This window comes from Apostichopus japonicus, chromosome 3 (genome assembly GCF_037975245.1).
Source record: "Apostichopus japonicus isolate 1M-3 chromosome 3, ASM3797524v1, whole genome shotgun sequence".
Classification (NCBI taxonomy): Eukaryota; Metazoa; Echinodermata; class Holothuroidea; order Aspidochirotida; family Stichopodidae; genus Apostichopus; species Apostichopus japonicus.
In genome coordinates this window covers 5,647,735-5,662,019 of record NC_092563.1, presented here as the reverse complement: position 1 = coordinate 5,662,019, position 14,285 = coordinate 5,647,735, and the positions used below count along the sequence as shown (strand labels likewise).

At 36.2% G+C, this 14,285-nt stretch overlaps 1 protein-coding gene across 1 annotated transcript in view; it reads right to left on the bottom strand.

The window, feature by feature from the left end:
* LOC139961299 (CD109 antigen-like) overlaps positions 1-14,285 on the bottom strand; it is a 40,354-nt gene that overhangs the window by 18,353 nt on the left and 7,716 nt on the right. Inside the window, exons 3-11 of the mRNA XM_071960427.1 lie at positions 9,919-10,105; positions 7,662-7,824; positions 7,156-7,226; positions 5,719-5,847; positions 4,929-4,968; positions 4,457-4,541; positions 3,653-3,740; positions 2,828-3,076; positions 1,017-1,208 (exon numbers count right to left, since the gene is read on the bottom strand). Coding sequence (XP_071816528.1) covers positions 1,017-1,208; positions 2,828-3,076; positions 3,653-3,740; positions 4,457-4,541; positions 4,929-4,968; positions 5,719-5,847; positions 7,156-7,226; positions 7,662-7,824; positions 9,919-10,105 — 1,204 coding nt within the window. The remainder of the gene's footprint in view (positions 1-1,016; positions 1,209-2,827; positions 3,077-3,652; positions 3,741-4,456; positions 4,542-4,928; positions 4,969-5,718; positions 5,848-7,155; positions 7,227-7,661; positions 7,825-9,918; positions 10,106-14,285) is intronic.

Here is a 14,285-nt window from a genome sequence, read left to right as displayed (position 1 = left end):
TGTAATTACAGTAGCAATGATAAGGGAATATGCAAAATATAGCATGCCCGGTCCCCTAAATTGCTGCACTATACATCTTATTAATGTATTACAATCTCACAGGTGCCTTCATACCTTCACTTGTATGATAACAACTTGCTCAAGTTATGATCTAGCTCACAGTCAAGAACCAAGCAAAGCTTTCAAGGCAAATGGTTTACCTTTATTTGTTAACATAACAGATCGATCACCAACCAAACAGATATGAAGGTTAACTATATTTCAAATGATTTACCTTCATTTGTAAACATAACAGATCCATCACCAACCAAACAGATATGAAGGTTAACTATATTTCAAATGATTTACCTTCATTTGTAAACATAACAGATCGATCACCAACCAAACAGATATGAAGGTTGACTATATTACATATGATTTACCTTCATTTGTAAACATAACAGATCGATCACCAACCTAACAGATATGAAGGTTGACTATATTTCAAATGATTTACCTTCATTTGTAAACATAACAGATCGATCACCAACCAAACAGATATGAAGGTTGACTATATTACATATGATTTACCTTCATTTGTAAACATAACAGATCCATCACCAACCAAACAGATATGAAGGTTAACTATATTTCAAATGATTTACCTTCATTTGTAAACATAACAGATCGATCACCAACCAAACAGATATGAAGGTTGACTATATTACATATGATTTACCTTCATTTGTAAACATAACAGATCGATCACCAACCTAACAGATATGAAAGTTAACTATATTTCAAATGATTTACCTTCATTTGTAAACATAACAGATCGATAACCAACCAAACAGATATGAAGGTTGACTATATTACATATGATTTACCTTCATTTGTAAACATAACAGATCGAACACCAACCTAACAGATATGAAAGTTAACTATATTTCAAATGATTTACCTTCATTTGTAAACAGAACATATCGATCACGAAACCAAACAGATTTGAAGGTAAAACTATATTTCAAATGATTTACCTTCATTTGTAAACTAGTTGCTGACTGGTCTACATCAAGTGTGGCTTCTACGATTCCAGACTCTGGGATACTGTAGGCAGTTCTGACCCAACTTTGTTCCTCGTAGTTAATAGCCTCTTTAAAAGCAACGACCAGACTATCTCTTCGTTCCTTCGCTGTGAGCATGCTGCCATCTTGATGAGTGACCAACAACTGAGGACAAATAAATCAAGACAGAAGAGTCATAAATACTCATTGCTGGCAAAGATAGTCATTCTTAGAAGTTAACACACACACACACACATGCACACAGGAAAAGGTTGCTGTAAACTGATGGTATGCTTACCTGAAATGCTCAGTTAATAGCACTGAGCATATAATAATACCTGGAGCAAAAAGGTTAAGATCAAAACATATTTTCTTTTTCAAAGCCTACGTGGAAGTGTATTTTGTCTACCAAAGAAGCATCATAGTTATTGGAAATATGGTGGGGTGGTATGACATTGCAGTTAAAGGATTGGTTCAGTTGTCATACATGTTTATGTTATATGAAAGAGGACAATAAAATAAACACAATGGTGAAAAAACTGTTCAAATATCTTTTTCGGTTAAAGAGATATTCAAGTGTAAAGTTTTATCAGATTGTGTAGAAACTGCTGAAATCTGACTAGCTGTGATGTCACATCCTCACATTTCTGAAAAGTCTTTGTTTTTTTTCTAAATATTTTGTGAGATTTCATGACTTTCAACCAAAAGATATGTCAGGAGATCTCATATTTCGTCCCTTGTTTCGCGTACTGACGAATGTTAGAAAGTTATCTATCACGATCCAAATCAATTCACTGCTTTGCAAATGAATGTTTGATCACAAATAATACCTTTTAAGCAGTATCTATAGTTTCATGTTACAGAAAACAAATTATATTTTATAGCCGTTTTAAATTTAAAGGATGTAGAACAATTTTTAAGGGAATATAAATGTTTTAAAAACATTCGTCACTACGTAAAACAAAATAAAATAATTTGCATATTCGTCAGTGCGTGAAACAAGGGACGATTTGTCAAAGGCAGTATTTGAGATTAAACATCTGAAGAATTTTTGATTATTATTTTCAAATGTGTAAAAATATGTAAATAATTTTTAAAGAAATATATTCACACATGTCAAGGAAGTGAGGATGTGACATCACACCCTCACAGTTAGTCTTTCTACACCAGTCATTTTCAAGGAAATTTTGATATCTTCAAAGTGTGATATCTCCTTAACAGAGCATGCTATCATGGTAGTTTCTTCACTATTCTGTTTGCCTTTTTGTGCTCTTTCATACAAAATAGACATGTCAAACACATGAACCGATCCTTTAATGGTTATTGAGTGACCCTCATAGAAAATGTCACAGACAGGAACACCAAATGCGCAATTGCTATCTCCCTTGATGCCAATACTGTAAATGGTTTGGCTAATACCAGAAACCTTGACTCTAAAATAGAATATCAAACTATGTCACACTACAGATTTGAAAGATGATAACATAATATCAATTGTAAAATATTAATATGATTTGATGTACCAGGTCATTGCTTTGGTATACAAACAGGGAAGTTTTTGTTTGAATTGTGCCTCCGCTCGATCTCTGCGAATGAGCCAAAATGTTTGGTAAAAAAGTACCTTGTCTTGCTTATTTACTACCCAATAGTACCAAAGGCAAAGACAAAGAAACTTTAGACTTCAAGATCAAATGGTAAATGGGGCTTTGAAGATCAATGTACCGCCAAACTTCCTGAAACTGAAATACAATGTAAACATCCTCATTTACAGAATGGAAACCTACATAAGCGGTGTAAGTAAGACCTGGCTTGAACACGGACGAACTGATTGGGAGTGCATCGACTTTGATTGGCTTTTGATAGTAAGAGACTGCAGCTGTTGCATCCTGGGTAAGGCCAGTCAGTTCTTCCGTGACGGTTGCAGACACGATAATCTCCGTCCCATCGTAGATTTCATCGCTCCATGTGTTGAAGGAACGGAAAAGCTTGAAGATCTCGTCTTGGGACAGGGATATGTCCGCAGTGCCATCAAGCTGCCAATTAAAGTGTCGAATGAGAAAAATGGATTTACAACTGTGAAAGTTCAAAAGGGCTAAGACAACTTTTACTTTTTAGTTTCTTCTGCATGACAGTGCCCTGAAATATTTCACAAAACACAACCAAAACAGAGGACTGGTCTCTTTCCTCATATTCAAAGGATACAATTGATGACTCTTGACAATGAAGCAATAATCACACTTTCCAAAGTCTTACAAGCCTTGGACTTTAGCACAAATATTAACTTTGTGATGATATTGCTCTCATGAATTTAATTTAATCGTACAAACATTTTGTGTAATTTATATCGAAGGATTTTAGAATCAGTTTCTTCTTGGATACAAATTAATCGCTTTGCTTGTACCCCCACAGCATGGCTTTTTAACTACCTTGGTTATGCCCCTCCCCCTGCCCCTCCACCTTCCCCTCAAAGCAGTCAAGCATTAGAAACAAAAACTTATATATCAACTAACAAATGTATGTACTGCAGCGTTACAAGAAAATTGAGATGTAAACATACGGTACACCATTCACTGTTGGTTACCAAAAGAAAAATAGAAGTTGCTACAAACCTGGACAGATCTGGTAATTGAAGGGTCATTATAATTAAACTGTATTGAAACATCTGCTGTACCCTTCAACGGTTTGCCAAATGTATACCTACAAACAACAACAACAAGGACAATTTGAATTCAATGTTTTTCGTTTTGTTTTTTTTCACTTAAACTTTAGATGCATCGGAATATAAAAATACACATGTTCATGCCTATAAGGTTTCACAATCTCTTTAAATGAAGTCAGAACAGACCCAACCCAACCAGATCAATGGAGTGATACATAAAAGAGAAACAAAACAAGTTTTGTCGATTTGCATCTATGACATCGCACCTGTTTCGCTCACTTCCGGTCCAAAATGTATATACCTCAAAAATAAAGTTACCTCAGACACAACGTGCAGGAATTGACCCACCAGAATTCTTGGATTAGTTTTTTATGTTTCCATATGTCAAAAAATAAATCCTTCCAATTTCAGCCATTGATACAAAAGTATATGCCAACCACCTGCTCCTTCCCTTGTCTGTTGCCCATCTCTGGCAAAGGAAATTCAATGATGGAAAAGAGTAGGGATATGGTATGCGCCGTTCCCCACACTATATGTACACCCACACTCCAAACCCGATCCCTCTTGCCCCACCAATCAAAGGTTGCTGTTCGAGACACTCCAACCCACTTCCCTCTTACCCCACCCATCCAAGGTGATAGTCTAGACACTCCAACCCCTTTCCCTCTTGCCCAACCCATCCAAGGTAATGGTCGAGACACTCCAACCCCCTTCCCTCTTGCCCCACCCATCAAAGTTGCTAGTCGTGACTTACTTTGCATCGATCTGAATGTTGAGGGCAGAGTCCTCTGATGATATGTATGGAGGTAAAACCACATCGACCTCAAACTTGGGTAAGACTGGAAAACCAAACAAGGTTTGCAATATTGAATAATATCAACAAGTTTTGTGTATTAAAATCGGTGGAGCAACATTAACATTAAACATAGAAATGCATATCGACAAAGATGTGTGCACAGGAATTTGGTTAGTCTTTGCAAGTTTTCAACGATAACGTAGAGCAAAATACCATATAGTTGATTCGGTATTCCAGCTATCCACAAGGTCATACCTTTGACCAAAACCCTCTTAACTCTCCTTGGTGTCCTATTACCCATAAACTAAAATCTATATATAGTTTTATTCTACAATATGATTATGGTGAAGGTGTCACAGTATGTCCCCTCTCCCCCTTCCCCACCCCCAAGGCAGTTTTATTCATTCAAATTAAGAATAAATCGTCTCACCGTATTCTTCAATAGTCACTTGTTTGGTCTTTTCTTGGCCCTAGAAGTCAAGAATAAAGGAAAACATTGAAGTCCGTCGCAGTGTGCAAGAAACTGCTTGGAATATGATGGAATAATGACCTTATAATTCATTACATATCGTATCACTTCAAACTAAGTTCATGCTGACGAGGGAGAGAATCCAGGAATTTGATGGGTGAATGTCACTGCCTGTCTTTACTGAAAGCTTTTACCACTTTTGCAACACTTAAAACGTCACCATCCATCATCTATGTTGTGTTTTCTTTAATTACTACACCTGCAAGTTCTATCTGAGAACTTTTTTATAATTTTGCGTTTGTTTAAATTGAGTAACGAGGTAATAATAATAACATTGAGGGTTTATAAAGCGCAGACATATCAATAACGGTGCTCAAGGCGCATCACAATATTACCCAGGTCAACGATAACCTGTCAAACTTAACATGGCAGCAGCTAAACAGCTCTCAACTGACAGTTCATCTCACAGGTCCCCATTTATACACCTGGGTAAAGAGTGGCAATGGAGATAAAGTGCCTTGCCCAAGTACACAATGTCATGATCTGGCCAGAACTCAAACCTTAGTTCACAAGTTCACTGTCTTAACCACTCTGCCACAACGCTCAATGCTTACTCTAATTACCATGATATTCTTCTTCTTTTTTTTCTTTTTTTTTTGGCACTTTTCTTGAAGGTTGCAAATCAAAACAAAAAATGGTGTTATCTGCATTTTTTGACGGGAGAGTAAGGTGTGCACATCTTTTGACTTACTTCAGCTGCAGCTTTGATCGTCCAATCTCCCAAGACCGGCTCCGAGGACATCAGCATGGAATGTGTGATCACGCCGTACGTCTCATTCTGCAAGCCGGTCAACTTCAGTATGATGTTACCGTCAGGATCCTATACAAAGAATCAAAACCGGAAATATTATTGACTGCAATCTGTTATGACCCTGGACTGCTGGTATTAAAGGCATGGGATGGGATGGGTAAAGCTCGGTTTGAAATTCTATGAAACTTTAGAAGTTATTAATGATCACAATCACTGTAAACATATCTCTTCTAGCTAATTATACTTCCAGTGATATACGGTTTGAATGTGGCTAATGTGATCCCTGATAAAGACAGACAGTCACAACCAGTCACATCTTTAAAAGAACAATGGACAACACCTAGCCAAGTTTGCCTCACATTTCATTACATTTCTTGCATGTGTTTATCTCATTCAAAATCTGTTGAACTTTTGGGAAAATGCTCTTTTCCTTTCCAAGATACACACGTTTGAAGTTTTGATAAATCTGGGAGACTCATTAAATTTGTTCTCTTAGCAAGTCAAGCCCCTAATTACAACCTCACATATATCATTTGAATAATGTCACATTCCTCTTTTTCAAAGAAGACAATAAAATCTTTCAAAACATTGCCTTAGGCCGCAAACTTGTGTTCATTGTCCTTGAAAGGAATGTTGTGAAAAACGAAGGGATAACATAACAGAAAATTAAACAGACACTACCTTTTACATCGTCAATGTCCATAATTGGCTAATGTTTATAAAACTAGAATTAATTAAAAACTTGTACAATGACCAATCTTTGATGGATTTTGATGGGAGTTGCAGCTATTTTCATGATTTCTAATGCCTATTAAAGTGATTAGGACAACTTTGTTCATAGGTGTCCATGGACCCTGACATATCGAGCACAATGCACGGTAGGTGAGAGTGCAATAATTAGGAGAAGACAGGTATCAAGCAATGTACTACAAGCCAGAGATATCTATAAAGAGAGAGCAGTAACACTGCAAAGTTAATTGCTGCATAAAGGGCCATACGCTGAACAACAAACCAATCAGATCGTATGGGCGGGGTTAAAGTGCTGCTTTGGAGAAAGTGAAAATATTGCCAAATCTATCATTTTACAAGATATTGTTGCATTCACTAGTGGTTCAAATGAATTTTGCTCTGGAGGGTTTGAACACTGCTACCAAATTGAGTAAACCCCAAATGAAAATGATGTATTGACTTATAATAAATATAACTTTTTGCGAAATTTGTTGCGTTGCAGAGTTTGTAACAGGTATCCAGTGAGCATTTGTAGCCATTCAAGTCTAAAAATTTGGGGTTGGACATTCACCCCCTGACCAACCCCCCCTACCCCTGCCAATCCCAGGCCACCCTCCTGTCCCTTCCACCTCTTGAGAGGCAACTTACCATGACATCCACGTCAAATGGACCAGTGTAGGGAAGCATCCCTGGATGTACACCAAAAATTCGGAAATTAACTGAAAAAAAGAGAGAAGAAAAAAAGTATATGATTATTTTAGTGATTTCAGTTAACAAATGACTAAACCTCAATTTAGCTCAGATTTGTTGGATAAAACCTAGGATTCCCATAAACAAATACAAGTAGGTCACACAGCAGAAGGCACGACAAGTATCTATCATATGACGAAGGCAGCCTTAAAGCAAGAGAGGGCTCTTTCAAGCCATTAACCACCTCTTCATAATGATTTGAGTGCTTGGTCAAGCACGTAATTACAAAAACAAACACTAAAACTCAACAAACGTGAAGAATGCCTGGACAAGTGACATTGTACAAAATAACTTCTCAGACTTTAACGACGTCTTTTCTAACGATATGGGAGTGTTAGGTGAGAAATAGACCATAAACGAACAGATAACCTTCAGTAATTTCAGGGATGGATGGGCTACTTTACCGGTTTGTCCCGGCTTGTAGATCGCTTTGTCTGTCTGAATGAACATTGCAAAATGAGTGACGTCAAACATGAGATTGTCCGTGTCTGTAAAGCTCACACCACCTCCACTGCCTGAGACCTCTAACTGATACTGAGATGTTGGGTACGACAATGTATCTGGTATCTGGAAATATATATTTTTTTAAATAATAATAATAATTTATTTTATAAAGCGTAAAATCCACAAAAGGGCTCGAAAATGCTATGTAACAGTAAAAATATATATATGACACATAATATGTAGTAAACCTGCAGAATAAAATACAATGTTATAGATGAGTATGAAGAATAAAAAGCATGCAGGTTTGAGTGTGTTGGAGTACTGCACATGAATATGGTTGAATACACAGTTTATATATTGCAGTAATGCTGTCTAAAAAGGTAGGTTTTCAGCTTTGACTTGAATGTGAAAGATGAATGATCAGACTTTCTTCTGTGTACAAACAATACTTGTGTAAGCATGTGACTACAGACCGGGAGCGTGGACAGAGGGGGGGAGGCAAGTGATATGGGGGGTGGGGGAGGGACAGACAGATGGAAAGAAGGTCAACTTACTGCATGTAGACAACATTCTGTCCACAATAGGTTTTTAGGAATATCCAAGTATGAGATTCACCAAAGCTGAACTTACTGGCCTAAACATATTAAAAAAGGTTCTCAGAAATTGGCTGCCACCAATCTCGAATGACCTTTTTAACATTAACGAAAAATATTTTAATATTTCATTCACAGGCAGCTATTTAGGATGAGTTTTCAGATTTTGACTACAGCCAATCTGAAATGACCTCTGACCTCCACCAAAACCAACAGCAACAAAGAACTCATTAAAAGGGGCACAGGACCTGTACCATATGACTACAGTATGAGCATCACTGGTTCTATCTATGTGGTGATCCATGTTCTATCTATGTGGTGATCCATGTTCTATCTATGTGGAGATCCATGTTCTATCTATGTGGTGATCCATGTTCTATCTATGTGGTGATCCATGTTCTATCTATGTGGATATCAACGATCTATCTATGTGGAGATCCATGTTCTATCTATGTGGAGATCCATGTTCTATCTATGTGGAGATCCATGTTCTATCTATGTGGTGATCCATGTTCTATCTATGTGGATATCAACGATCTATCTATGTGGTGATCCATGTTCTATCTATGTGGTGATCCATGTTCTATCTATGTGGAGATCCATGTTCTATCTATGTGGTGATCCATGTTCTATCTATGTGGATATCAACGATCTATCTATGTGGTGATCCATGTTCTATCTATGTGGTGATCCATGTTCTATCTATGTGGTGATCCATGTTCTATCTATGTGGTGATCCATGTTCTATCTATGTGGATATCAACGATCTATCTATGTGGTGATCCATGTTCTATCTATGTGGTGATCCATGTTCTATCTATGTGGAGATCCATGTTCTATCTATGTGGTGATCCATGTTCTATCTATGTGGATATCAACGATCTATCTATGTGGTGATCCATGTTCTATCTATGTGGTGATCCATGTTCTATCTATGTGGTGATCCATGTTCTATCTATGTGGAGATCCATGTTCTATCTATGTGGTGATCCATGTTCTATCTATGTGGATATCAACGATCTATCTATGTGGTGATCCATGTTCTATCTATGTGGTGATCCATGTTCTATCTATGTGGTGATCCATGTTCTATCTATGTGGTGATCCATGTTCTATCTATGTGGAGATCCATGTTCTATCTATGTGGTGATCCATGTTCTATCTATGTGGATATCAACGATCTATCTATGTGGTGATCCATGTTCTATCTATGTGGTGATCCATGTTCTATCTATGTGGTGATCCATGTGCTATCTATGTGGTGATCCATGTTCTATCTATGTGGAGATCCATGTTCTATCTATGTGGTGATCCATGTTCTATCTATGTGGTGATCCATGTGCTATCTATGTGGATATCAATGATCTACAGGTATCTATGTGGTGATCCATGTGCTATCTATGTGGTGATCCATGTTCTATCTATGTGGTGATCCATGTTCTATAGATGTGGTGATGTAGTGTACATCACCAGATATTTAAACACTCAAGGAACAACATTAACTAAACGGTCAGCTAATTTAGACGAGTGGTAGGGTGTAAACAAATAAGAACTTCAAATTTGAATCAAATTACTGTATCAAGAAATTACAGGACATGAATATTGCCGAGAAAACAAAACCTACTTCCAGATCAATGATTCCTACATCTCCGGCTGATACAGTGATCTCAGACTGGACCAAAGATGACTTGCTTCCTTCCGCTATTATCCTAGCGGAGACGGTGACCGGTCCAGTAGCAACCCTTATGTTGACGCTCACGGAATAGGTCAGTCCGGGTCGTACCGTCTTTGGGGCCAGGACTACATATGACCTGAAAAACAAACAACAAATAGCCTGGGTGAGTTACAGAAAGGCCAATGGACATGCTGCAACGACGAATGGATGAGTTTTTGACTTGTGATCCAAAACGAGGTAACATGATTAGGCCATAGTGTGTATACTCAAATGATGAGCTGCAGATTTGTTTTCCAAAAAAATTCTATTTCTCAAGACATTTACAAGATGGTACTATATGGGTCCTTCCGTGACAAATCACGGATGGCTGTTGCTGCACCCTCTCCAAAAATTTCCAGATTTTCTGTATGATTGGAACACCTCGATATAAGCATATTCTGAAAATTTCAGTCGCATTGCTTCGTAATTGGCCGATTTATCACGCTTTGAAATTTGACTTTTGAGGTCTCATTTCTCAGCAATTAAACATCATACTACCTTTCTATTACATATGCCCATAGAGTCTATCCCATACAACAGGAATATAAAAAAAATGGGCTACAAAAACATTTTCTTGTGGAGTTATGTCAACTTAAAAGTGTCAAAATATTTGATTTATGCATTTTTCACTAAAAAATGTGCTATTTTTTAGTAATTATGCATTGCTCCTAAACAATTGCTTCAGGGTACTTGATTCTTTCAGAGGTTATTATGTCTTGTATGATAATTGGGCCAATTGTATCAATGCAACTGAAATTATCAGAAAATGCTTATTATATATTGTTCCAATCATGCAATAAATTTTGGGATTTTTAAAAGATGTTGAACTACAACATATATACTCCCAAATTTGGTGATTTGATATGGAATGATCCATATATAGTACTACAACTTGAAGAAAGCAGTGGCATTGACGTTTACCAGTCTACAATATTAATTAATTTTGTGCCTAGTCATTCTTTATGCAGAAAACCTATGGATCTGCAGTACAACAGTTCACATGATGGCATAGATAGACCTTGATTCTGAGGCTGCCAATTTTTTTGCAATCATATTTTTTCCCTATTCTTAGGACATACAATAGAAAACTGAAATTAAAAATGAAACAGAGGGATTCTCTATTGATCGACACATACACTGTATATATCAACTAGATACAGTATTAGTGTACTGTACACACGCAAGTTCATGATACAAATTTGGGTAAAAGCAAAATTGACTGTACAAATCTACATGAAAGGACTGTTTGCCTCTAGGTAGGATGTGAGAATTTAGATAAGTTTTTTTTTAATATATCTGCTGTGTCAATTGATTGGTTGTAGAATGACTTTTGATATCAACGTTCCATTTTTATCCTTTTTGCATTGCTACAGAACTTTACATATTTAATTCATTTCAGCTACTGTATGACATTAACCCTGGGCAACAAAAAAAAAAAACTAAGATTACTTGTGGATTTGCATTTATATCAGTAATTTAATCTTGAAGTTTAAAGTGTGTCTAGATATATATTTATGTTATGCAATAAAACTTATGTTGGCTTGGAGGTCATCAGGTACAGTAGTCTACTGTAATATTCAAGAGAAACCAAAAACTGTCACAAAACGAGTAAAGTTAGTCTGAAATTTTATGTAATGTCCTCCAATACATACTACTGAATGGTATGTAGTACAGTTCTGTGCTCGATTACACCTTGAATATGATCCTGCTGACATAAGTACATTGTGAGGAAATGGAAAAATAAATGAAATGAAAAATGAAAAGTTATAAAGACTATTTTCTCTTATAATCTTCAATATGGGTACAGTATAGTATATCAATGCATGACAATGGATATAAATCTACAGCAATACATGAATAATAATCATGTGTAGATTTATATCCATATTCATTGAATATAAATCTATAGCATACACGAATATGGATGTAAATCTACAGCAATACATGAATATGGATAAAAATCTACAGCAATACATGAATATGGATATTAATCTACAGCAATACATGAATAAGGATATAAGTCTACAACAATACATGAATATGGATATAAATCTACAGCAATACATGAATATGGATATAAATCTACAGCAATACATGAATATGGATATAAATCTACAGCAATACATGAATATGGATAAAAATCTACAGCAATACATGAATATGGATATAAATCTACAGCAATACATGAATATGGATATAAATCTACAGCAATACATGAATAATAATCATGTGTAGATTTATATCCATATTCATTGAATATAAATCTATAGCATACACGAATATGGATGTAAATCTACAGCATACATGAATATGGATAAAAATCTACAGCAATACATGAATATGGATATTAATCTACAGCAATACATGAATAAGGATATAAGTCTACAACAATACATGAATATGGATATAAATCTACAGCAATACATGAATATGGATATTAATCTACAGCAATACATGAATAAGGATATAAGTCTACAACAATACATGAATATGGATATAAATCTACAGCAATACATGAATATGGATAAAAATCTACAGCAATACATGAATATGGATATAAATCTACAGCAATACCTGAATATGGATATAAATCTACAGCAATAGAATGAATATGGAAACATATCTATGAACATCTTGTCATGTTGAACAGGTTACAGTATTAACGTACCAGACTTTAACTACAAATAAAACCCTCCCAGTGTATGAGTACAACTTAGAATTCCCTAAGTTGTTATGATTACCGGTACAAATACAACAGACCCTGACGACAAGTATGAGTACAGTATGTATTGTGATTACGGGTACAAATACAAACACACCCTGACGACAAGTATGAGTACAGTATGTATTGTGATAACAGGTACAAATACAAACACACCCTTACCACAAGTATGAGTACAGTATGTAGTGTGATTACAGGTACAAATACAAACACACCCTTACCACAAGTATGAGTACAGTATGTAGTGTGATTACAGGTACAAATACAAACAGACCCTTAGGACAAGTATGATCACCAACGTAGTGTGATTACGGGTACAAATACAAACAGACCCTTACGACAAGTATGAGTACAGTTTGTAGTGTGATAACAGGTACAAATACAAACAGACCATTACAACAAGTATGAGTACAGTATGTAGTGTGATTACGGGTACAAATACAAACAGACCCTTACCACAAGTATGAGTACAGTATGTAGTGTGATTACGGGTACAAATACAAGCAGACTCTTATGACAAGTATGAGTACAGTATATAGTGTGATTACGGGTACAAATACAGACTCTTATGACAAGTATGAGTACAGTATGTAGTGTGATTACGGGTACAAATACAAACAGACCCTTACGAGAAGTATGAGTACAGTATGTAGTGTGATTACGGGTACAAATACAAACAGACCCTTACCACAAGTATGAGTACAGTATGTATTGTGATAACAGGTACAAATACAAACACACCCTTACCACAAGTATGAGTACAGTATGTAGTGTGATTACAGGTACAAATACAAACAGACCCTTACCACAAGTATGAGTACAGTATGTAGTGTGATTTTGGGTACAAATACAAACAGACCCTTAGGACAAGTATGAGTACCAACATAGTGTGATTACGGGTACAAATACAAACAGACCCTTACGACAAGTATGAGTACAGTTTGTAGTGTGATAACAGGTACAAATACAAACAGACCATTACAACAAGTATGAGTACAGTATGTAGTGTGATTACGGGTACAAATACAAACAGACCCTTACCACAAGTATGAGTACAGTATGTAGTATGATTACGGGTACAAATACAAGCAGACTCTTATGACAAGTATGAGTACAGTATATAGTGTGATTACGGGTACAAATACAAACAGACTCTTATGACAAGTATGAGTACAGTATATAGTGTGATTACGGGTACAAATACAAGCAGACTCTTATGACAAGTATGAGTACAGTATGTAGTGTGATTACGGGTACAAATACAAACAGACCCTTACGACAAGTATGAGTACAGTATGTAGTGTGATTTTGTACTAACTATCTTTAGTAGATCATTCCAAAATGTCCCGGAGTACGCTTCAAGTGCAAATTCCATGAAGGCGAATACAGGCAACAATGCTAAGATCTGAGAAACAGTACACATACTGACTACAAGTCTGGTAAGTACGCCATTTTGCACATAACCATCAAAACAATTACTATGCTATACATCATGCAAGGTACAGTACTAACTGATACCAGCATTGTACGTATTACCAAACAACCTTACCATGTA